Genomic DNA, 26,459 nt, shown 5'->3' with positions numbered 1-26,459 from the left:
GTAGCAATTACCTTACTGTAATAGAGTTCCATTAAAATGGGCAAAAGTAGCTTTTTAGCAAAAAACTATTTCTCAAGCAAGAATTTTGCTAGGACCGTCTGCGTGGTCTGAGTGGGGAGGCGAAAACTGAAAACTAGCTGTTATTGGCTGACAGGTTTGGAACTCTCTTTGTTATTGGTCTATTAACCAATTGACTGCATGGTGATGTCACTATGGAAAGCCGAAACCCTTGCCTATGCAAACCTGCTGATTAGAAGGTCCTGTGTAGATTGAATTTTCAACAAGCAACTATCAGGAATTAACACTGATCAAATGTTGTCACACTTTTACAGTGTTAGTTTCATCAGCTGTTGTATAATATGTTACACAACTTTGAAATTTGACTGCACTGAGCCTTTAAGCTGACTTTAGCCACTGTAACTCACATTGTTTTTTTAGATAGCATTAGCTAAAGTTAGCAGTGGCTATTTAAACAAATTTTAACTACGGATGACAGTTCCTCTTTGCCCCATAAACTTCTTTCAGACGAAGTGTAAAAATAGAGGAAGGTGTAAAAAATAAAAAAATAAAAAATAAATAAAGTGAAGATATCATTAAACTTTGGCTACAAAAACACTAACATTCAGTGAGGTTGACCGTTTGGGTAGCCTTACCGGACTTCGGGCATGGGGAGTCCTCGAACAATGCAGTCCAGCTGTACCTTGCTGCCCTCCAGCACCTCCCTGCTTTTAAGTTTTTGGATGAAGTGAGGGGGCTCACAGATGGGGTCGGCTGTGTACACCCCGGGGGTGACCTCCACCAGGGCAGGGCTTTCAGCCTTATCCACCCCATCCGCCTCCAGCACCCCAGAGTCATCATACTGCTCCTCAGTAGTCCTCCAGTCCTGCATGGGGAAGTAAGTGTGCCCAAACCCTGGTTCCATGCCCAAACCCTGGACTTCTGATGGCTGAATGCTGAAAGGATTAGTAGGCCTCTCCATCTCCATTTCGAAGTCTTGGAGAAGAATGGTTCGTTCCCTGTCGTCTGCATTCAGGGAGTAAATGCTCCCATCCACTTGACCCTTGTTTGATCTGCTCCTATGAGTTTTGCATGATCTGGGCCGTATCCTTTTGGAGCTGTTAGCCTTGAACAGAGAGGAGAGCTCCTCGATGAAGTCTGCTGCCTTGTTGAGGAACTCCTTCTTGGACTGGGTCCCCAGGCCGTACGCTGGAGTGTTCACCCCCCTAGCCCCTGGCCTCTTAAAGTCCTCAAAGGCCTCCCTGGTCACCCAGTTGTTCTTCATTGTAATGTCCTGGATGATGGACGGTGGGAACGTCTGTCTGTCTGTCCTCATTCCATTGTCCTGGATGGACGGTGGGTACAACTCTCTGTCTGTCCTCATGTCGTTGTCCTGGATGGATGGTTGGGACAGTGGATATTTCTGTCTGTCGGTCCTTATTGCGTTGTCCTGAATGGACAGTTGGGATGGCTGATATATCTGTTTGTCTATCCTTATCACATTGTCCTGTATGGACAGAGGTGAGAATGACCGTCTCTCTGCTGGGAAAAATGTTGCGTGTGTTGGTAGGGGTTCTTTAAGTTCCAGGTCAGGCTGGGTGTCGGGAGTGTTGGATGCAGTGGAGGTGACAGAAGGGGCAACCGGGGCCTTGAACTCTGTCTTCTTCTCACGGGCCTCGTGTCCGATAGCCTGACAGGCCAGGTTGACACTCTTATCCAGTTCTTCCTGGCTCAGGAAGGCTGAGAGGTCTGGGAACTGGTGTTGGGGCTTGTCCTGCCCCGCGGAGTCCTCCGCCTTGCCTTTGAGGGGAGCGTAGACCAGGTGCCGCGAGGAGTTGGAACGGCTCATGTCGCTGTGTCTCTGGTGCGCCCGCGCTTCGGCCAAGTAGTTCTCTCTCAAGAGCTGAGACAATGATGTAGGCTGGTTCACATTGTTCTCTTGCATGCTGTTGGGAAATAAGAGGGTTTCAATCTTTAACTTGGTTGTGACTGTTTCATTTTAGTGTGTCAGTGCATAATGTATTCCCCCTGTGAAAATTCATAATTACACTTCCATTTAAATTTGTTCAGACATGTATCATTTAGAAACTTAAAATAAATCAACGCTTCTACATTCATTGAATATTTGACAGAAATAATGCAATATTGGTAAGATCACAGAATACTTTGCAAGTAATCTCAAATAATTCAATAACAATCTGTGTTCCACTTATGGGTCATAATAAATTCCTATTTTAGGATTCATTACTACCTTGCTGTCCCAAATCTTCGGTCTTTCAATTGCTATGGAAATGCACAGTATACCATGCACAAATACCACCCCCCCAAAAACTGTCTTTCTTTGGAATCGGTTTGCTGGGCTCAACATTCGTTGGATCATAATTCTCCCACAAAAATCAGCAAGCAGCCACATGGCTTGGAATAAGGGCACAGCAACAAACCTGACTAGTGAGTGCAACTGCTCAATATGACTAATTGTTTCAATGACATACAAAATATCTTGTTTCCATATTCATTACCCCAGACAAAAAAGAAAAAAGAGACTAGAGCACCATTCCCATTTGAATAATAATAAAAGCCTGCCAATGCAGAAAAATGTGTTGACCCAGTTTGAAACCACGATGCACTCAATACGACTTAAAATAGTACTCTATTTTAATTTCAAAACATCTTAATCTTAAATCTTAAATATTCGTTTCATGCATGAACATTGGATCTTGCCCAACTTGGACAAGAGTAGCTTCTTTCAGTGCATTTAAGATACGTTTCTTTCATCATGTCCAGCCTTTAAACAGCTTTTTGGCTCTGAGTAGTTATTGAATCCAGAAATGGGATATGGTACACAGATGCTACTGACACTGTCAAATCTGTGCAATTAAGAGAAGCAGCAATGCCCTTCTAATAGACCTGCAGCTGCTGTGTACGTGAATCCTTTGCAAACAGCCTCCAAGCCCGCCAAGTCATATCTAATTATAGTAAGGGCTCAGTTTACATGAAAAACAAACAAAAAAACAGTCCTCCTGGTCTTCTGTGCACTCAACAAGGATTTGATCACCTACCAAAACTCAAATGACACATACAAATCATTTTGTGCAAGTTTATGAGGGTGATACTGAACACTTAGAAAAACACTACATCACCCCCCTCACAGACTGGAAATACAGACCCTGGCTTAAAATCAGCAGCACTACCTACCCAGGTTCATGGTAGAATTAATAAAACACATAAGTAACTTCAAATTCAATGATATGAGCCCATGCTTGACCAATAAAGTAGGTTTATGTCAGACTTGCTGAGTTTACTGTACACACCAATTAATATGTGGGGCAGTATGTAGCCTAGTGGTTAGAGCGTTGAGCCAATAACCAAAAGGCTGCTGGATCGAATCCCCGAACTGACAAGATAAAAATTCTGCCCCTGAACAAGGCAGTAAACCCACTGTTCCCTGCTAGGCTGTCATTGTAAATAAGAATTTGTTCTTAACTGACTTGCCTAGTTAAATAAAGGTTAAAAAAAAAAATATATATATATATATATATATATAAAAATATGCAGTTGATGTATGAACCCAAATGAGGGTCAATGAACAAGAGGTAATTGGGGTTGGGTGTTTTACCTTCAAATAAACCCCAGCGGGCCCCGGCTGGAGCTGGCGGTAAAACCTTGGAGCGCACCTGTGCTCAAAGAGAGGGGATTCCAGTCTTCCAGTGGTGGCCACCTGGGAAAATGTGGACACGGGGCAGCTGGCCAGGATGGATTCCCAATTTATAGCACAGAGTTAACCTTGGAGTTTACTGGAAAATATGGAGGCAAGTAGCTAGGGCAACCTGTCACCAGTAAAAGTAGTGACATTTGTCAGCACACTAGTCGAAAGTTATTTTGGGGTGACCAGGACCATGTGCCTGAGTGGCATCCCAGCTCATTGGCCAGTGGGAAAGGGATTCCTCCTCCGGAAGTGAAACACCTGTCAAAGCACGACCCCTCCACTGAATTAGAAGCCCCTTGTTGAGCCTCCGACACAAGGGGTTAACACAGCAGATTACTGGTGTTTATTAACAGCACTGTAAGTGCTCTCTGTGAACTAGCTGAAGGGGAACTATCATAGAGCCCTGTCACCATTTGATCTCAAATATCTTGACTAATGATTATATACACATACCGCATCATCCAACTCAGACATGCGTGCACACATTTATCAGCATTAATAAACAAAACAAAGATCAAGCATTGTTCAAGAGAGATCACTGAAATAAAGGCATGCTGCTGGACCTCTTCTTTGATACTAACACAGTAATTACCACTTAATGAATGCAACAATTACCTGCACCTGAGTGTCTTGTGTTGAGGGTGTTGATTTTCTCCTTTCCCCTGCATCGTTTAAGCTTGTCAGTGAAAAGCCTTTATTCACAGTACTAATTAACTTTCAAAGAGAAACTCTGCCTGGTGTCATTAGTCCATCATTACTCCGCCCACAAGATCCTACTGCTGCCACCAACCCCCAGTGATTCCACGGGTGACAATATAAATCCTTTTCAAGATTTGTTTATTGAAAGTAAAACTGTACATAAGACAATGAGTGTGCCATCTCCAACATCTTCAAATATGAGCATCACATTACACTTAAAACAGTGCCAAGAGCTGTATCAAATACTTCCATTTAACATAAACCACATGTAACAAAGGTAAATCTGTGACGGTAACAACCATACATTGTTCATCACCACAATGAGGACTGGATCTGTTTACATCATCAGGAACTGGAGAGAACACAGGGATAATTTTAACTCCACCTACATCATTTGACATACTTATTGTAACCTAATTCACAACAGTTTCAATAATTGATTGGCTCAGCTCAATTGGCTCAGTGACTTGGTACAATGGGTAAGCTAATGCAGATACAGCAGCAACATGGGGAGACTGTGACTCCAGAAATTATGGTGTCAATGCAATTTTTTAGAGCAGGGAATAAAAACATTGTGAATCATCTTTGGCATGCTGGGTAAATACGATCTGGTTCAAAAACAAACGCAATAAAATATAAATGTTGTAGAAAATAGTCCTTTAAACAATTGCCTATTCAGTTATAACCTAAACTTTAGGCCATCATTGTAAATAAGAATGTGTTCTTAACTGACTTGCCTAGTTAGGAGTATTTTTCATTTATTTTGTATGCTAATGCTCACACATTTGCAACATTTAACAGAACAAGCTTTGCTGCTGTTTCATACCCATTGAGAAAGAAATTGTTATACAGGACATATTTTATCCTGTAAGTTCCAGATAAACCATTGCTTAAAGTTGCCTAAACATCAAAAAATAGAAACCAATGCATACCTAATTGGGTATGTGCCACTGTAGAACTTTCTTAAATTCAAGAGGAAATGTTCCCACTTCCCAGACCCTAGTCTTTCATTACAGACGTTAACATATCTGACTGATACAAAGTGACACAATTTGTTCCTATCCAAACAACTGTCAATATTAGTTACACAGACCAGACAGACAAAAATCAAGTGTTCTACACAACAACAGATGAGGAATAGCAGCAGACTGTCATAGTTACTGAATCAGATCAATCAGACCAATAACAGATCAGGGAGGTCCAGGTTAGAGATCATGTTCATTAGGCACAAAGTGGAAGAAAACGGACAAACAGAGGAACCACCTGTATTTGTCAAATCAGAAACACTCCTTTTGTTTTCCACTGTAATTCATGTTTTCCGCGGCATATCCTAATGAACACGACCCATAATTGACACAGTATGTGGTCAAACTGAGAATCATGCCCCATCCACCTGGTTAATGGCAACTTGAATATCCCAACAAAGCAGAGCAGAAGGCACACTTTAATGGAGAAAATAAGAACAAAGACATGAAACCACATAATACCTTAACAATAAAGAAGATGGATTCATCACCAAAAGCTGACAAAATCATTATGCACCATTATGAATTCACTGTGCTTTTCAAAAGAGGCAAAGAAAGCAGTGTCCACTACGACTCTTGCGGGTCAAAAACGAGCCCATGCTTAATGCTCACCCACTGCACTCAGCATCAGAGAATCTTAATCGTTCAGTGTTTTGTGAATTTGGGTTGAGCCAGGTCGATGACTGTCTGAGCACCTGCAAAAAACAACAAAACAGTTATTCATATTTTTGTACATATTTTTCAATAGGCCAATTATAAGTCATATGCAAATGAGGTGACATTTTGCTATTCAATAGCAAGCAATGTATGTATGCATCATCCTTACTCTATGCAGACTCCTCGCTGGCTCTCTTGCGAGACTGGTCACCTCTGCAAAATAAAAGGAAGCATTGTCAAAAACCAGGGTTGTGTTCATTAGGCACAAAACACAAGAAAACGGTCCAAAACGGGGATGTCCTATCTGAACTTGTCTAATAAGAAACGCTCATTAACGTTTTCCTAAAGGACACTACCCTGGCGGAAGTATTATTATTATTTTTGCTAAACTCTGCATTATAACACTCACCTGGGAAAGCCATTCAGAGAGAGCTCCATTTGTAGTTTCTGGTCATGAGCAGCATAGTCGGAGAGCTGGGATTCCACTGTCGGCGGGTTGATTTGAGGAATGAATCCAGAGAAGAGAGCTGGGGCTAAATGTGCCCAATCTGAAACAGGTAGCCAATAGTCATTATAATGGAGGTCATAACACATACAGGGCAGGTGTTTTATTGTGAATGTTTACCTCTCCAACTACAAGTGGGAGACACAAATAGAATCAGAGTAATCTATATTTCTCACAGTTTTGATTACTGCTACACTTGTGTTTGACAGTTACAGTAGTTAAACATTTCACTAGTGGATGTAACTATTTAGGTAGCAGCATGTGTTGTGGAATTCTAAAAAAAGACAGAAAGGAAAGGGCACCTGGCCGAAGAGTATACAGGCCTTTCACGACACTGGCCATTGTTGAAGGTCTGACTTGAAAAGGCATGGAATGGGCTTCGAGGAGAAGAGCTAAAGGAAAAACAGAAGAAAATAAAATAATAATTAAGCATCAACACAATTTTACAAGATGAGTAATAAGCTAAATATTTTGGGTTTGGCCTGCACAGTTGACCAGTCCACTGTACTCACGTATCAGCGTGTTCACATGTTTTTCTGCAACATGATCAGTAAAAAGCTTCATGAGATCTTCTCGCAGGTGTCGGTTTAGCTTCGTTTCAATGTAGAACTTATTCTTAGAAATGAAGAAAAACATGCTCGTATGTAGGGTTGCACATTTTGGGGAAGTGGAGGTGGATACTTCCCGTGGGAATTAACAGAAATATATGGGAATTAACAGGAAAATATGGGAATTAACAGGAAAATATGGGAATGAAAATGAATACCGTTTAAATGTAGATGTTTTTTGCATTGGATATATTTACCATATCATATGGGAGACAAACATAAACCTTTTACATTTATCATAAGTAGACAATGGCAAATGATTCATTCCTTCCAATAGAAATAAAAAAACAATTTAGTTACGAATGGAACTTTAATTAAATGAGTTGACTCTTCACAAGGGATGATTTCACTGAACAACAAAATAAAGGGAATATTGATGTGATGGAAGAATGCACTGTGCATGCAGAGGGTTGCAATTCCATTGAATTGGGGATAGTTTACCAAAATATGCCACAAGACCTAGAATTGCCTTATGTGTATCCCACAAAAAAGGTTCACTGTTGTAAGCTAACTTTTTTGATGAATTTAAGCAAAATTCCCAGGCTAAACTTCATGGAAAATGTCCGGAAAAATTCAGCAAATTTACCTGGAAAGTTTCCGACCCTTTGCAACCCTACTTGTATGAAAGGAGTATATGATTAAGGTCTGCCTTGAGTATTGACAGAGTAAGCTTTATCTGTATCCGGGAAACAGGCCCAAAAAGATTTAATGGAAGGAATATTCAAAGGATGAGAACTTCATCAGGATACATACCATGTAGATGAATACAGGAACTATGCATTGAAGAGCATCTGTGTACTGAGTCAGAGCAATGTTGAAATACTCAATGAAATTCCCTGGTGGAACAATCTGATAAAAGAGAATAAATGATCAGTGTTAATTTACTTTTCAGGTATTTACACAACAACAAAAAATGCAGTGAAAGGGGCATACTATCTATACAATAAGAAACTCGTTTTTGTTTTCCATTGCAAATCTTTGAACAAGACCCAGGTTCTGTTTTCACTTACTTGTAAATCAGATGAGACTTGTTGAAGATGGGTAGTAATCTTCAGCATCAAGTCTTTGTACAGTAGCTCTGAGTGCTGTTGACAAACACACTTGTACACGTAACTGAAAAAGGGAAAGGAAAATTACCATTAAAACTTTAACAAATGTGACCGACCGGCTCGATCTTATGAGATAAATTTGAAATGGTATTTTTTACATTGGATAAAAGTAGAGACTCAGAGCTAGAAATTGGTATATCATACAATACAGTTGAGGAACAACGGGAAAGTTTTCATTTTTTTTACACCTTTATTTAACTAGGCAAGTCAGTTAAGAAAACATTCTTATTTTCAATGACAGCCTAGGAATGGTGGGTTAACTGCCTTGTTCAGGGGCAGAACGACAGATTTTGACCTTGTCAGCTCGGGGATTCGTTTTTGCAACCTTCCGGTTACTAGTCTAACGCTCTAACCACCTGCCTTACATTGCACTCCACGAGGAGCCTGCGTGGCAGGCTGACTACCTGTTACGCGAGGGCAGCAAGAAGCCAAGGTAAGTTGCTAGCTAGCATTAAACTTATAAAAAAAAAACAATCAATCTTCACATAATCACTAGTTAACTACACATGGTTGATGATATTACTAGTTTATCTAGCGTGTCCTGCGTTGCATATAATCGATGCGGTGCCTGTTAATTTCTCATCGAATCACAGCCTACTTCGCCAAACGGGTGATGATTTAGCACTGTCGTTGCACCTAACCATAAACATCAATGCCTTTCTTTAAAATCAATACACAAGTATATATTTCTAAACCTGCATATTTAGTTAATATTGCCTGCTAACATGAATTTCTTATAATTAGGGAAATTGTGTCACTTCTCTTGCGTTCCGTGCAAGCAGTCAGGGTATATGCAGCAGTTTGGGCCGCCTTGCTCGTTGCGAACTGTGTGAAGTCCATTTATTCCTAACAAAGACCATAATTAATTTGCCAGAATTGTACATAATATTGAAGGTTGTACAATGTAACAGCAATATTTAGACTTAGTGATGCCACCCGTTAGATAAAACACACAACGGTTCCATATTTCACTGAAAGAATAAATATTTTGTTTTCGAAATGATAGTTTCCGGATTCGACCATATTAATGACCAAAGGCTCGTATTTCTGTGTGTTATGTTATAATTAAGTCTATGATTTGATATTTGATAGAGCAGTCTGACTGAGCGATGGTAGGCAGCAGCAGGCTCGTAAGCATTCATTCAAACAGCACTTTCGTGCGTTTGCCAGCAGCTCTTCACAATGCTTCAAGCATTGAGCGGTTTATGGCTTCAAGCCTATCAACTCCTGAGATTAGGCTGGTGTAACCGATGTGAAATGGCTAGCTAGTTAGCGGGGTGCGCGCTAATAACGTTTCAAACATCACTCGCTCTGAGACTTGGAGTAGTTGTTCCCCTTGCTCTGCAAGGGCCACGGCTTTTGTGGAGCGATGGGTAACGATGCTTCGAGGGTGGCTGTTGTCGATGTGTTCCTGGTTCGAGCCCAGGTAGGGGCAAGGAGAGTGACGGAAGCTATACTGTTACACTGGCAATACTAAAGTGCCTATAAGAACACCCAATAGTCAAAGGTATATGAAATACAAATGGTATAGAGAGAAATAGTCCTATAATTCCTATAATAACTACAACCTAAACTACAACCTCTTACCTGGGAATATTGAAGACTCATGTTAAAAGGAACCACCAGCTTTCATATGTTCTCATGTTCTGAGCAAGGAACTTAAACGTTAGCTTTCTTACATGGCACATACTGCACTTTTACTTTCTTCTCCAACACTTTGTTTTTGCATTATTTAAACCAAATTGAACATGTTTCATTATTTATTTGAGGTTAAATTGATTTTATTGATGTATTATATTAAGTTAAAATAAGTGTTCCTTCACTATTGTTGTAATTGTCATTATTAGAAAACACGTTTATATATATATATATATATATATATATATATATATATATATATATATATATATTTTTTTTAAATGTTAAATGTTATGTTTTTTTTATTTATTATTATTATTATTTTTTTTTTTAATCGTCCGATTAATCGGTATCGGCTTTTTTTTGGTCCTCCAATAATCGGTATTGGCGGTGAAAAATCATAATCGGTCGACCTCTAGTCTACACCCATTCAGCATCGTTCACACCCTCTAAAGCCTTAGCCCCACCCAGACAATAGCTGATGCCTGCCGGACTGTCCATTAATTCACGGTACTCCATTCTGTTTATTTGTGTTTTATCTGTCGGCTCTGTGTTTTAACTCAGGCTCTGTGTGTAGTTAATCCGACCCTCTCTGCCTAGTCGTCGCCATTTTTACCTGCTGTTGCTGTGTTAGCTGACTAGCTGCTGTTATCTCACCTGTTGTTTTAGCTAGCTCTCCCAATCAAGACCTGCAATCACTTTATGCCTTACTGTATGTCTCTCTCAAATATCAATATGCCTTGTATACTGTTGTTCAGGCTAGTTATCATTGTTTTGGTTTGCAATGGACCCCGTAGTTCTACTCTCCGTACCTCTGATACCTCCTTTGTCCCACCTCCCACACATGCGGTGACCTCACCCATTGAGACCAGCATGTCCAGAGATACAACCTCTCTTATCATCACCCAGTGCCTGGGCTTGCCTCCGCTGTACCCGTGCCCCACCATACCCCTGTCTGCACATTATGCCCAGAATCTATTCTACCACGCCCATAAATCTGTTCCTTTTATTCCTTGTCCCCAACGCTCTAGGCGACCAGTTTTGAGCCTTTAGCCGCACCCTCATCCTACTACTCCTCTGTTCCTCGGGTGATGTGGAGGTAAACCCAGGCCCTGCATGTCCCCAGGCACCCTCATTTGTTGACTTCTGTGATCGAAAAAGCCTTGGCCTCATGCATGTCAACATCAGAAGCCTCCTCCCTAAGTTTGTCTTACTCACCGCTTTAGCACACTGCCAACCCTGATGTCCTTGCCGTGTCTGAATCCTGGCTTAGGAAGGCCACCAAAAATTATGAGATTGCCATACCCAACTATAACACTTTCCGTCAAGATAGAACTGCCAAAGGGGGAGGAGTTGCAATCTACTGCAGAGATAGCCTGCAAAGTTCTGTCATACTTTCCAGGTCTATGCCCAAACAGTTCGAACTTCTAATTTTAAAAATTAATCTCTCCAGAAATAAGTCTCTCACTGTTGCCGCCTGCTACCGACCCCCCTCAGCTCCCAGCTGTGCCCTGGACACCATCTGTGAATTGATCGCTCCCCATCTAGCTTCAGAGTTTGTTCTGTTAGGTGACCTAAACTGGGATATGCTTAACACCCCGGCAGTCCTACAATCTAAGCTAGATGCCCTCAATCTCACACAAATCATCAAGGAACCCACCAGGTACAACCCTAAATCCGTAAACATGGGCACCCTGATTGACATTATCCTGACCAACTTGCCCTCCAAATACACCTCTGCTGTCAGCGATCACTGCCTCATTGCCTGTATCCGCTACGGGTCCGCGGTCAAACGACCACCCCTCATCACTGTCAAACGCTCCCTAAAACACTTCTGCGAGCAGGCCTTTCTAATCGACCTGGCCCGGGTACCCTGGAAGGATATTGACCTCATCCCGTCAGTTGAGGATGCCTGGTCATTCTTTAAAAGTTACTTCCTCACCATATTAGACAAGCATGCTCCGTTCAAAAAATGCAGAACTAAGAACAGATATAGCCCTTGGTTCACTCCAGACCTGACTGCCCTCGACCAGCACAAAAACATCCTGTGGCGAACTGCAATAGCATCGAAGAGCCCCCGCGATATGCAACTGTTCAGGGAAGTCAGGAACCAATACACGCAGTCAGTCAGGAAAGCAAAGGCCAGCTTTTTCAAGCAGAAATTTGCATCCTGTAGCTCTAACTCCAAAAAGTTCTGGGATACTGTAAAGTCCATGGAGAACAAGAGCACCTCCTCCCAGCTGCCCACTGCACTGAGGCTAGGTAACACGGTCACCACCGATAAATCCGTGATAATCGAAAACTTCAACAAGCATTTCTCAACGGCTGGCCATGCCTTCCTCCTGGCGACTCCAACCTTGGCCAACAGCCCCGCCCCCCCCCCCCCCGCTGCTACTCGCCCAAGCCTCCCCAGCTTCTCCTTTACCCAAATCCAGATAGCAGATGTTCTGAAAGAGCTGGAAAACCTGGACCCATACAAATCAACTGGGCTTGACAATCTGGACCCCCTATTTCTGAAACTGTCCGCCGCCATTGTCGCACCCCCTATTACCAGCCTGTTCAACCTCTCCTTCGTATCATCTGAGATCCCCAAGGATTGGAAAGCTGCCGCGGTCATCCCCCTCTTCAAAGGGGGAGACACCCTGGACCCAAACTGTTACAGACCTATATCCATCCTGCCCTGCCTATCTAAGGTCTTCGAAAGCCAAGTCAACAAACAGATCACTGACCATCTCGAATCCCACCGTACCTTCTCCGCTGTGCAATCCGGTTTCCGAGCCGGTCACGGGTGCACCTCAGCCACGCTCAAGGTACTAAACGATATCATAACCGCCATCGATAAAAGACAGTACTGTGCAGCCGTCTTCATCGACCTGGCCAAGGCTTTCGACTCTGTCAATCACCATATTCTTATCGGCAGACTCAGTAGCCTCGGTTTTTCTAATGACTGCCTTGCCTGGTTCACCAACTACTTTGCAGACAGAGTTCAGTGTGTCAAATCGGAGGGCATGCTGTCCGGTCCTCTGGCAGTCTCTATGGGGGTACCTCAGGGTTCAATTCTCGGGCCGACTCTTTTCTCTGTATATATCAATGATGTTGCTCTTGCTGCGGGCGATTCCCTGATCCACCTCTACGCAGACGACACCATTCTGTATACTTCTGGCCCTTCCTTGGACACTGTGCTATCTAACCTCCAAACGAGCTTCAATGCCATACAACACTCCTTCCGTGGCCTCCAACTGCTCTTAAACGCTAGTAAAACCAAATGCATGCTTTTCAACCGTTCGCTGCCTGCACCCGCACGCCCGACTAGCATCACCACCCTGGACGGTTCCGACCTAGAATATGTGGACATCTATAAGTACCTAGGTGTCTGGCTAGACTGCAAACTCTCCTTCCAGACTCATATCAAACATCACCAATCCAAAATCAAATCTAGAGTCGGCTTTCTATTTCGCAACAAAGCCTCCTTCACTCACGCCGCCAAACTTACCCTAGTAAAACTGACTATCCTACCGATCCTCGACTTCGGCGATGTCATCTACAAAATAGCTTCCAATGCTCTACTCAGCAAACTGGATGCAGTTTATCACAGTGCCATCCGTTTTGTTACTAAAGCACCTTATACGACCCACCACTGCGACCTGTATGCCCTAGTCGGCTGGCCCTCGCTACATGTTCGTCGTCAGACCCACTGGCTCCAGGTCATCTACAAGGCTATGCTAGGTAAAGTGCCGCCTTATCTCAGTTCACTGGTCACGATGGCTACACCCACCCGTAGCACGCGCTCCAGCAGGTGTATCTCACTGATCATCCCTAAAGCCAAAACCTCATTTGGACGCCTTTCCTTCCAGTTCTCTGATGCCTGCGACTGGAACGAATTGCAAAAATCTCTGAAGTTGGAGACTTTTATCTCCCTCAACAACTTTAAACATCTGCTATCCGAGCAGCTAACCGATCGCTGCAGCTGTACATAGTCCATCGGTATATAGCCCACCCAATTTACCTACCTCACCCCCCATACTGCTTTTATTTATTTACTTTTCTGCTCTTTTGCACACCAGTATCTCTACTTGCACATGATCATCTGATGATTTATCACTCCAGTGTTAATCTGCTAAATTGTAATTATTCGATTTATTGCCTACCTCCTCATGCCTTTTGCACACATTGTATATAGATTCTCTTTTTTCTACCATGTTATTGACTTGTTTATTGTTTACTCCATGTGTAACTCTGTGTTGTTGTCTGTTCACACTGCTATGCTTTATCTTGGCCAGGTCGCAGTTGCAAATGAGAACTTGTTCTCAACTAGCCTACCTGGTTAAATAAAGGTGAAAAAAAAAAAAATCTCTTTAAGGATTCACATATGAGGCCATGTGCTGAAAAAACAAATATTTCAAGACTCTCGTAAACGCAGACCGTTGTCAGATTGTCAGTTCGTAAATTTGGAGCGTTCAGAGAGCACACTGGACGCTCTGGCCGAGGAGTAGGGTTGATCTGAGCGTTCTGACCTAACAGCAGCATCAAGCACCCAAGCTAATTGGCTAACGTTGGCTAGCTACTTCCAAACACAAATGAGAGAACAGCTACTCTGACCATTTTACTCGCCCTAGCAGAGCTGGTTAGTCTGTTTTTATGTTATCCAGAGCATTGATAACTGCAACTGTTCTGCTGACAACAATTTAAATCAGGCTTTTTTGCCAACGTTTACTGACACCGGACATATTCAACGGGTGTTGAGCGTTCGTAAATTTGTCAGTTATTCTGCGCTCTGGCACACTCAGACGAGAGTGCTCTGAAATCGGAGTAGATAGCCAGAGCGAATTTGCCAGCTGTGTCTATCGACAGTTGACGCAGTGACATCATTAACATTCTATTGAAATGGTTACTTGCATAGTGGAGTCTTTTGTTTAGACATTTAGCTTGCTAGCTAAACAATGAACCATAATCCCAACTCCTAATGTCACTACCCTGTATGAATCTGCATGTAGCTAACCAACCAGGTTCAATGTTAGCTAGCTAACATTAGGCTATAACTAGCAATGTAAATGGCTCTGAGATACAAATAATATACCTACACAGAACATACACAATGTTAGGTAGTGACCCAGCCAGCTAACATTAGCTAGCTAGTTAACAGTACACTAACTTGAAATGAAAAGACTTTCTGACAAAATTAGAAATGTGCAATATCTGAAAATGTAGCTAGCAAGACTATTTTTACCGGTATACATGGATGGACGCTTCTCCCCCTCTGTCACGGATGCTATGGTTGCCCTTAGTTTGAATCCGGAGACAGACGTTTTATATATCTGCATATTTGAAATCAAATGCCAGAATTTTCTCCATCTCCTTAGCTATCACTCTAATTCCAAAACTTGGTCCTCCAGAAAATAGAGAGCAACACTTATGCAGTTCTGCTACATGATATATATATTTTTAAAGCTGTGTTAGAAAGAATTACCTACACATACTGACCAGCTCATGTTATAGACAGAAGCAAGAAGCAGAAGACCAGCTCATGTTATAGACAGAAGCAAGCTACATGGCAGACCAATCCAAAACTCATCTCTTGGCATGTCCAGCCCACTCATTATCTCAGCCAATCATGGCTAGTGGGAAGGTTTCTACGTTTTCTGTGGCTAAACTAACTAGGCCTGTAATTTAACAATTGTATTTGTATTTACAGATGGCATACATGTTTGTTATTAAGGTTATTAAATGAACTACATTTACGTTCAAATGGCTTTCCTGTGAAGTAGTGTCGCGCATCACTACTTCACAGGAAAGCCATTTGAACGTAAATGTAGTTAATTAAAAAAAAATCTAAATACCGTTTTGGGCAGAAAAGCCTTGTAGAACATGTGAACTTTCATGTGCCTTAATAACAAACATGTATGCCATCTGTAAATACAAATACAATAGTTTTTAGCCTAGTTTCCTGAAACGAGTCACAAATGGCAATATCTCCCCTCAGAAGTCTCACACATGAGTAGTACAGCAGTTCCATGTCTTAATTTCTTTCAAAGCTACATAAGATATCAATACAGTCAGACAGTTTGTGTCTCACCTGTATATCTGCTCATATGAAATGGAGATGTGGTCCATGGGGTTTTGTATCAGCAGGTGGTCAATGGCTTTCTCCAGGTTCGGCCAGTATGTGGTTCTATAGTCCTCTTCGGTCATTGCATTCATTACTGAACCACAAAATGATAAAGATTAGGTTAATTTCATAACACGAGCCCTAGCTCTGCCCTGACATCACAATAAAATGAATTCCAAACAAGGACTGTCCGACTGAACAGTACAAGGGTCATTAGCTGAGGAATGCTCAACTCTATTCTCTATATATCGAGGCGGAGTTGAGCTTTAATAACTGGTTGTGGGATTTGATAGCAACAACATTTAGTCAAATTCAGCCAATTCCTCTAAAAATTTCAAATCTGAAAACGCTTCAGCGGGGTGCTGAAATTCATACTTCTAATAAAAACTTATTTAATACAACCACCAAATTTTTCCTCATTTCTGTTGCTTAGCACATGTGCCAATTTAGCTGAGGAACCCTTAACTCCTTTGTCTTATATTTAGGCAGAGATGAGTTTTAATTACTGGTCACAGGATTTGCTAGCAACAACTTTGAGACATCAACATCAGTCGATTCTTGTAAAAATGTCAATTCTGAACACACTTCGCTGTACCTATCTTTGTCCTGTACAACTGCAGTGCTTCCACAGTGTGGTGAAATTCAAACTACTAATAAACTTTTATCGAATACAACCACCGAATGTTTCCTCGTACTACGTAAGCCGAGATTCAATTGGGTCCGTGCAATCCGGTATCCTTGGGACGTCTCTACCCTAAACCTAACTTTAACCCCTACCTTAATATTAACCATAACCCTTACCGTAACCACTTAAACTTCAATGGGGTAGGGACATCAAGGATCCCGGATAGCATGGACCCAATTGAATCTCAACAAGGAAAAAGTTGGTGGTTGTATTCGCTAAAAGTTTTTATTAAAACTTGGAATTTCTGCACCATGAGGAAGGACCACAGTTGTGCAGGTCAAATATAGGCAAAGGTAAGAATTTACTGACGGTGACTCAATGTTGTTGCTAGCAAATCCTACGACCAGTTATTGAAACTAAACTAAGCCTCTATATAAGAGAATGGAGGTTAGGGTTCCTCAGCTAGTGCCAATTGAATCTCATCGTACGTAGTACGAGCAACACAAATGAGGAAAAAGTCAGTGGTTGTATTCAACAAAAGTTTATTAAAGTATGAATTTCAGCTCCCAGTACGGACCACAGTTGTACAGGTCAATCATAGGTAAGCGTTATCAGACTTTAAATTTTTACAAGTACTGACTGAAGGTTTCTATTGACCCAGGTTTATTTGACAAAAGCAATGTGGCAAAAAATGTGTAATTGAAAGGCAGATATAGGAGACATTTCCTAAAGACAAACAACATTTTATCCGTGGGACAGGGGTGTTTTTTCTTTTGTCTAACTTACTTTGTGAAAAGTGATGGAAACTGTTTTTCTAATAAATGATGATTGCCGAATACTTTTGAATGTACGCGGGGCACGTGACGTAACTACACTGCTCAAAAAAATAAAGGGAACACTTAAACAACACAATGTAACTCCAAGTCAATCACACTTCTGTGAAATCAAACTGTCCACTTAGGAAGCAACACTGATTGACAATAAATTTCACATGCTGTTGTGCAAATGGAATAGACAAAAGGTGGAAATTATAGGCAATTAGCAAGACACCCCCAATAAAGGAGTGGTTCTGCAGGTGGTGACCACAGACCACTTCTCAGTTCCTATGCTTCCTGGCTGATGTTTTGGTCACTTTTGAATGCTGGCGGTGCTTTCACTCTAGTGGTAGCATGAGACGGAGTCTACAACCCACACAAGTGGCTCAGGTAGTGCAGCTCATCCAGGATGGCACATCAATGCGAGCTGTGGAAAGAAGGTTTCCTGTGTCTGTCAGCGTAGTGTCTTAGGAATATGTATATGAAGGTCAGAAAAGGTCTTAGGAATATGTATATGTAAAACATTTTTCATTAAATTCTTTTATGATCAGTTTTCATATGCACATAAAATAGTAGGTACCCTTTTATATAAATTATTATTTTGTATTTTATTTCTCAGAATAGTTTCTGATTACACTAAAGAGGGTTTTTAGTCTCTCTTACTACAAGAACCCTTGGTTTGGTCTCGAACATAATTTTCAGTTGAGTTGAATTTCAAAGCCGGATAACATCTAGCTCAAAGTTTATGGTTTAAGCTATTTTCACTTTAAGTTGACTTAAATGGTGCAGATCTCGGTTCCTTATCGTTTACGTTCACTGCTCCTACGTCTTTGACTCATCCTACTACAGTTTATACTTTTATATAATCTTTGTTGTTTTGTCTTTGTCTATAGTTTCTCTTAATGCTAGGGGGTTAGGAAACAATGTGAATCACAAGGCCTTATTTTTATTTGCTAAACAATTTCAAACAGATTTTTGCTTTTTTCAAGAGTCTCACTCAATTTCGGCTGATGCCAACTTCTGGAGGTCGCAGTGGGGCAACGATATTTGGCTTTCCCATGGATCTGAACGCTCCGCTGGTGTCACTACAATGAAAAATACCTTTGGTGGTAATATTCTACACTTGGAATGCGACCCCTTTGGTCACTTTATTTGTCTTGTGATCAGTTACAATGACATTACGCTCAAGAGTGTAAAGTTCTACGGGTACAACACCAAACATGAGAATGATGAGTTGCTTGAATCTATAGAGAAACATATACTTCATTGGTTATCTAAATTTCCCAATTCGTTATTATTGATAGGAGGGGACTTTAACATTACTATAGATAATTCAACTGACAGATGGCCCCCAGGTAGGCCAATCAATCAGAATTTGGGTTTAATACTTTTTATGCAAAAGTTTGATCTTACTGATATATGGAGAGAGAGGTTTCCGGCCGACAAATCATTCACTTGAAGTAACAAAACAGGTTCCAGACAATCCAGAATAGATTTTGGGCTTATATCCAAATGTATTGGTAGTGAGTGTTACTACAAATATTAGTACTACTCCTCTCACAGACCATAGGGCCATTTACATTGATATCAAAATATTTACCCCTGATACTAACCTTGGTAGAGCATCCTACTGGAAGCTAAATAGCTCATTATTAAATAATTATATATTTAAATTTGAGGTTAAAGATCTGCTCTCACACTTTTGGGAAAGGGCTTGTGAAGAAAAATCGTATTGCAAGAACTGGGAGCTCTTTGATTTTGAGGTGTCCAAATACCTTGGAAAATATGGTAGTAATCTTGCTAAGACCAGAAGAGCTGAGGAGGAAAAGGTGATCATTAAGACAACTTCCCTTTCTCAGAGGTCCCTAGCCGGCCTCTCGGAGGAGGAGAAGATGGAACTGATTGAGTTACAAAATAAACTGGATAATATATATAGATTAAAAGCAGAAGGCGCCTTTATTTGATCTAGGAAAAAATGGATTGAGGGACAAAATATTAATACTATTTCTTTAGACTTGAGAAATTACACTAAAAAAATAACACTATCCATAAGTTAAACATTGATGGTGTTATTACAGATGACCAAAACTTAAATCTCTAAATACTGTAGACATTTTTACAGACAATTGTATAGCTCTACGTACTGTCAGGAATCCACAGATTCGTTTTTTAACTCACTGAATAATGTTCACTCTTATCAGTGATTGAATCTAAACAGTGTGATGAACCACTCAAAGTTGAAGAGATTATAGAGTCTATCAAACATCTAAAGAACAATTAATCACCAGGTGTTGATGGAATTACATCAGAATTTTACAAATTATTTCTGAACAAGTAGCTCCCTTCCTATTTGAAGTCTTTTTAGAGAGTATTAAAAACAATGTTCTCCCTCCTACAATGAGTCAGGGGTTAATAACACTGATACCTAAGCCTATAAAATAAGTGTTGCTCATCGATAACTAGCGTCCAATTTGTCTTCTTAATAATGACTATAAGATATTAGCCTTACTACTTCCAAAAATAATTAAAGAAGTCCTGGATGCAATCATTGATGAAACACAGTCTGGCTTCATGAGGAACAGACATATTTCTAACAATGTCAGACTAGTATTAGACGACATACTTGACTACACAGACCTAATAACCGAGGATAGCTTCATATTATTTTTAGATTTTTATAAAGCATTTGACACAGAGCATCAGTTCCTCTTCCACTCCCTTGAGAGACTTGGCTTTGGGGATTTTTTCTGTAACGCTATTAAGACTCTATGCAAATGGTAACAGCTCTATCAAATTGAAATATGTCACTTCACCTAGATTTGAGTTAGAGAGAGGAATTAGGCAAGGTTGTCCTATCTCTCTGTACCTGTTTTAATTAAATCACCCAACTTCTTGCAAATTCTTTAAATAATAGTCCTGTACAAGGTATTTCCATAGCTGGTAAAGAAATTATTATAAGCCAGCTGGCTGACTATACTACACTTTTTCTGAAAGACGCTAACCAAATTCCCATATCGATCAATGTGATACAATCCTTTTCCAAAGCATCTGGTCTATATCTTAACATTAATAAATGTGAACTCGTGGCTGTCAAAGATTGTGTGACACCTTCATATTATGGTATTCCAGTAAAAGAACTTACATATTTAGGCATAACCATTACAAAGGATCAGAAGTCTAGAGGCTTACTACATTTTAACCCTCTTATTAAAAAACCCCAGAAGAAGCTAAATCAACGGCTACAGAGGGACTTATCTTTAAAAGGTAGAGTCCTAATAACCAAGGCTGAAGGTATCTCTAGACTAACATATGGCACTATCTTTATATCTTGACAGTAAAATAAGCAAGGAGATAGACCAGATGCTTTTCAACTTTTTGTGGAGAAACCGTACCCATTACATTAGGAAAACTGTTGTAATGAACACTTATGAGAATGGTGGGCTGAATTTTCTGGACTTTAATACTTTAAATAATACTTTTAAAATCAATTGGATAAAACAATTCCTAAGACGACCCACTTCTATCTGGAATTTTATTCCTCATTATGTTCTCTACTTTTGGTGGTCTTAACTTGTTTTGTTGTTTTGCAATTATAATATTGACAAAGTTCCAGTGAAACGTTCTGCTTTTCATCGGCAGGTTTTCTTGTCATGGTCCTTAATTTATAAACACAATTTCTCTGCACACAGATATTATATATGGAATAATCAGGATATATTGTATAAAAATACTTCTTTGTTTTTAGAATATTGGTTCAGAGGTTTCTATTGACCCAGGTTTATTCGACAAAAACAATGTGGCAAAAAAATTATTTGCAACGTGTAATTGAAAGGCAGATATAGGAGACATTTCCTAAAGACAAACAACATTTTATCCGTGGGACAGGGGTGTTTTTTCTTTTGTCTAACTTACTTTATTGTGAAAAGTGATGGAAACTGTTTTTCTAATAAATGATGATTGCCGAGTACTTTTGAAATAAGCAAGGAGATAGACCAGATGCTTTTCAACTTTTTGTGGAGAAACCGTACCCATTACATTAGGAAAACTGTTGTAATGAACACTTATGAGAATGGTGGGCTGAATTTTCTGGACTTTAATACCTTAAATAATACTTTTAAAATCAATTGGATAAAACAATTCCTAAGAAGGTTTTCTTGTCATGGTCCTTAATTTATAAACACAATTTCTCTGCACACAGATATTATATATGGAATAATCAGGATATATTGTATAAAAATACTTCTTTGTTTTTAGAATATTGGTTCCGAAATAATATCCTATTGGTGAGCCAACTGGTAAATGCAGAGGGTCTTTTACTCAGTTATAAAGATTTTGCAATTGTTTTAGATACCATTCCCTCAGGTGTTGCTCTATTATTCAGGAACGTGTCAAGACCTGATCCTCAGAGCCTACCTTCTATTGATCCTGTTGACTTATCAGTAGGAAAGATTTGTTTCTCTTTTGGTCCATTCAACAACAGAGCGATACGAACCTTGTTTCAGCAGGATGTTGTATATATACCTTATGTCACACCTTATTGGAATGGATTTATTGATAATATCTGTTGGAAAAAAGTTTGGATGTTGCCACACACATACCTACTTGTTAACAAAATTAAGGAAGTTTCCTTTAAAATTATTCATAAATGTTATCCTGCCAACCACTATATGAAGAAGTTTAAGGAAAACATCAACTCAAATTGCTCCTTTTGTAATGACCACCCAGAAACAGTGTTGCATCTTTTTTGGCATTGTATTCATGTAAGAAAACTGTGGCAAGACATCAGTAGATTTATAAATGAACACTTTTATGAAGGTCTTACACTATTGTGGAGAGATGTACTGCTTGAATTATTTAACTACGATAGGAATAAGCTGAAACATTATGTAATTAATTTCATTATTCTTTTGGCCAAATTTCATATTCACAAATGTAAATTTACAAACAAAAAAACACATTTTCTTACCCTACAAAAAGAAATTGAACTGTATTTTAAGACAATTAAATACTCTACTAACAAAAAAGCTGTTAGATTTTTAAGTGTATGTATGTCCCTTAAGGTCATTGTGTAAGGTGATATTATACCCCCTAGCTCAATTGTCCATTGTATATCATCTATATATACACTTGTGTTCCCTCATGTACTCTCTGTATTGATTTGTTGTTAATAAAATTAAAATACATTTTAAAAGATGCACTATGAAGAAATCGCTCCGCCATTTCCTGGTTGCTAAAAGTTAATCTATTTTCAGTTTGTGACAAAACAAGCAAGTACAGTGTAGATAATCATTGCACCATCTAAACCACTGTGAAATATTTTCCCTTAACCAATAATATTGTACTTTCAGCTGGTGTACAAAACTGAAAGTAAAAGAACAAAAACGAATCGTAAGGGGAAGCATATTAATATCCAACATAGAACAGATCAACTGCTTCTTAGACTTGCTTTCAATGAGAATGACAGATCTACAACACACATTTCTGTGAATTTTGGTCAAATCACCCAAAAATGACATATTGCAAGTTGAATTCTAAATTTCTACTACATGCAAAATCTACTTTTTCAACTATACAAATAATGTTTCTTTGTTGTACAACGCCTAAATTGCTTGTATGGTTGGTTGGCAAGTTTCACCATCCAATTATTTCAGATCTACAGGAGTGCAAGTTTCACCATGGCACAAACCATGCCTATATGTTGGCGTATGAGAATTTAGAACATGGGAAATATTAGTAAATTAATGCATTCTATCCATGCTCGCTTTCGCGGGATACCCGAGACATGAAAAAGATAGGACATACAGGCGGTCGCCAATTTATTAATGCACAATTTGCCTAAACGGATAATGGAAACACTTCAACCACTACATTTTTATTTGATACCTGTTTTTTTGCGGGGAGTTTTTGTTATTGGTGTGACGTCATCACGTCTAGCTGTTTTTATCGACAAGGTAGTTCAATAGAAACGCACCGTAGCAAGCAATTGGAGCATCTGTTTTCAAAATGTCGCCAAAAAAATAAATAATAATGATCACTCGATAAGTTAATGGAAACATAGCTAGTGTTGTTGCTAACAAATCTCTTCACCTAATATCAAAACTTCGCCTCGATCTAAGAGAACGTAGTTGAGCGTTCCTCAGCTAAAAGGTCATATAGTAAGTAGCCAACTTACTCCACTGACGTTTAGGGCAAAGGCAATGCCATGGCATATTTGCATGACCAACTACATTCCCATCCCATATCAGTAAGTCAAAAACATGATAAACATTAAAACACGATGCTTTCAACTTACGAAACTTTGAGGCGGAGTTTAGGGTCAGTTTCCCTGCGATTGAAGCTGGCGATGCGCTGTCAGTCTCGCTGGTGTCACTGTTCACGCTGCTAGAGTCTGAATCCACGAACTTTGAACCACTGCTGGAACTGGAACAAATATTTGCGTGATTCTCCTGCGTCGCTACCTCTCGCGTGCCCAGAACCGGAAAAACTGGTAGGGTCTGGGGTTCACTTGACAGTTCGGTCCTGAGATTGTGGACTTGTCCACTGGCACTGTTTTCACAGTAGTTGTGGTTGTGGTCGTCATTTAGACCAGAACTTTCTTCTTCCATGTCCTCCATGCTTTAACCTTTCAAGTTGTCTAATGAAAATCTTCATGAATTTTAAGTTCGGTAAGAAGAATGTTGTTTTTAGAGCACCATCGCTTTTGCACCTTGTACACACTAGCTGCTGTATGGGGAAGTAAATTAAATGTTTTACGACACTTTGCAGCATTTGCTTTTAGGCAGAGCTGGCGATCGTCACAAGTTACCACAGCCACAAAGTCAGAAGGCCCACCTACATAAACCAATCAGATGAGGGAGTGTGCTGACGCGTATGCCTGTTTCCGGTTCGTTGGAAACGACCAATGACACAGTTTTATAATTGTTCATATTCTTGATGACTTTTGTTTTTTTATGGGAGAATGTGCTGCTCGGTTTCCTTAACCATAATAAGGATAAAGATATATTTTTTTACCTCATAAATCTAACTGTGCTAATGGAAAACTTTCATATTCATAAATGTAAATTCAGTAAGAAAAAAACACTCTTCCGTGTTTTCTATAAGGAATTCGAGACCATTAAGACCATTCAACATTCTTCTAATAAGAAAGCTGTTAAAACAATCAATATGTGTGTTTCTTTTAAGGTCTTTGTATAATCTGTAATTTGTTGCACCCCCTAGCATATGTTATCATTGTCTATCTGTATACTTCTTGTATGTATACTGTTTTTTCTAAATAAAAAAGGAAAAATAGAAGAAAAGAAAAAAACGACCAATGATGTGTATGAACGCACATCAGTTGAGGCAGTTTGATGACTCGTATGCCGACTGGCTTGCAAGGGCCTAGTCACAGAGTTTATAAACTGTACTGACTTTGGGGGGATGAGAAACATGCTTTTCTTTTATTTATTGATCCATCAATGATTTGGTTATTTATTAGATAAGGTAAAACCAACCGTTATAAATGCAAAGTGTTAATCAGATGTCTTATTCAAACTCAGCTTGCAAGCTTACCATGATGTTGGGCTCCCAAGTGGCGCAGCGGTCTAAGGTACTGCATCTCAGTGCTAGAGGTGTCACTACAGACCCTGGTTTCTTGGCTGTATCACAACCGACTGTGATTGGGAGTCCCATAAGGCAGCGCACAATTGGCCCAGCGTCATTAGGGGTTGGCCGAGGTAGGCCGTCATTGTAAATAAGAATTTGTTCTTAACTGACTTGTCTAGTTAAATAAAGGTTCAATTAGAAATATATATATATTTGCCCTTACTCAAAGTTACCCAAAATAGGTTTACTCCAATATCTGTGAAGGGAGGCCTTCAATGGATGCCTGCCATCACTGCCTAGATTGGAGAGCTAAGTATGAGAGAGTGGAAGTATTGATGTGTTTGTATTTATCCTTTGATATACTGGCCAGTATCATAATCCATATTTCATCAACTTACATACTTGCATTCTTTTATGAATACCAGTTATATGCATACATGATCGTTATTCTTAAGTAGTTGTGTGAATGACAGTATGTGATGTCATTTTGTTGTATTATCATTTTGTTCTCTTTTTGTGCCTGAGTTGCACCTGTGACAGAGGGGAAGTGTATTTATTTGGGTGCTATGGGGTGGGCCTTCAAGTCTCCTGGGTTCTGGGCCTGGGAAAATATGTGTGAGTGTGTCTCCATGAGGAGCCCTTCTGTATTGCCATCAGTACCATAATTAGTTTATTATTTTCAGCCTGAGGGCCACGTAAGAAGCTTAAATCTCCCTTTACTTTTCGCATGATACCACGTGGTCCTGAGTTTCATTCAATACAGTCCAGGCAACGGCCTGTCTGTGACATTTGGTGGCAGTGGTGGGCTGAGTTTTCTTACAGTGATAGTAAGTGAGATGGAAGGGACCCCAGTGAGGGCTCACAAGTCAAAGCGACAGTGCAGAGAGGCTAAGCAGCAGGTCGGTTTGCAGAAGCTAGATGGGAAGCTACCGTCTCCTTGGCTGGTGCCGAGGGATATTGTGAAGCTTCAGAGGGAGGATGATAGCCTAGCTAAGCTGTTTGAGAAGGCAGAAAAGTAGCAGTCTGGTGTGGTGAGTGACTTCACTGTTGTTGATGAGAAGTTGTACAGAGTAGTAGAGAAGGGCAAACAGTTGGTGTTGCTAGTGCAATGCAGGGCCAGTGTTATGGAGTTGAGCCATAGTATCCCTATGGCTGGTCATCTAGGGAGAGAAAAGACCCTTGCTCGCATACAGCAACGGTTTTATTGGCCTGGATAACACAGATTTTTGCCAGTCATGTCCAGTGTGTCAGGCTACAGCTCTTGTCAGGATCTCAGAGAGGGGACCTTTGTATCTGCTGCCAGTGATTGAGGAGCCATTTTCACGTATTGCCATGGATATTGTGGGGCTTTTGTACCAAGCAGCTCAGGAAACAAGTACATTCTA

The 26,459-nt window shown here is 40.2% G+C and overlaps 2 protein-coding genes across 2 annotated transcripts in view; both read right to left on the bottom strand.

Moving 5' to 3' along the window:
- Positions 1-1,942, bottom strand: part of LOC120045842 (myopalladin-like) — a 40,849-nt gene extending 38,907 nt beyond the window's left edge. The window contains exons 1-2 of the mRNA XM_038990776.1: positions 972-1,942; positions 654-875 (exon numbers count right to left, since the gene is read on the bottom strand). Of these exons, the coding sequence (XP_038846704.1) occupies positions 654-875; positions 972-1,942 (1,193 nt within the window). The remainder of the gene's footprint in view (positions 1-653; positions 876-971) is intronic.
- A 3,887-nt stretch (positions 1,943-5,829) lies between these two features.
- Positions 5,830-24,249, bottom strand: LOC120046453 (CDK2-associated and cullin domain-containing protein 1-like). Its single transcript, XM_038991707.1, has 9 exons — positions 23,783-24,249; positions 16,018-16,144; positions 8,208-8,310; positions 7,951-8,046; positions 7,102-7,204; positions 6,892-6,981; positions 6,494-6,632; positions 6,254-6,297; positions 5,830-6,122 (listed from the first exon to the last, which is right to left on the bottom strand). Exons 1-8 carry the CDS (start codon positions 24,102-24,104, stop codon positions 6,255-6,257), a joined length of 1,023 nt encoding a protein of 340 aa, XP_038847635.1. The 5' UTR covers positions 24,105-24,249; the 3' UTR covers positions 5,830-6,122; position 6,254.
- Between the last annotated feature and the right edge of the window lie 2,210 nt (positions 24,250-26,459).

This window comes from Salvelinus namaycush, chromosome 4 (genome assembly GCF_016432855.1).
Source record: "Salvelinus namaycush isolate Seneca chromosome 4, SaNama_1.0, whole genome shotgun sequence".
NCBI lineage: Eukaryota > Metazoa > Chordata > Actinopteri > Salmoniformes > Salmonidae > Salvelinus > Salvelinus namaycush.
This window is presented reverse-complemented; position numbering and strand designations above follow the sequence as displayed.

Coding starts and splice junctions, on each gene's coding strand:
- LOC120046453 (XM_038991707.1), bottom strand. CDS start 24,104: ATGGAGGACATGGAAGAAGAAAGTTCTGGTCTAAATGACGACCACAAC. Junction 16,145..23,782: donor AAACTCCGCCTCAAAGTTTC/GTAAGTTGAAAG, acceptor TTTGTGGTTCAG/TAATGAATGCAATGACCGAA. Junction 6,982..7,101: donor ACATGTGAACACGCTGATAC/GTGAGTACAGTG, acceptor TTTTTCCTTTAG/CTCTTCTCCTCGAAGCCCAT.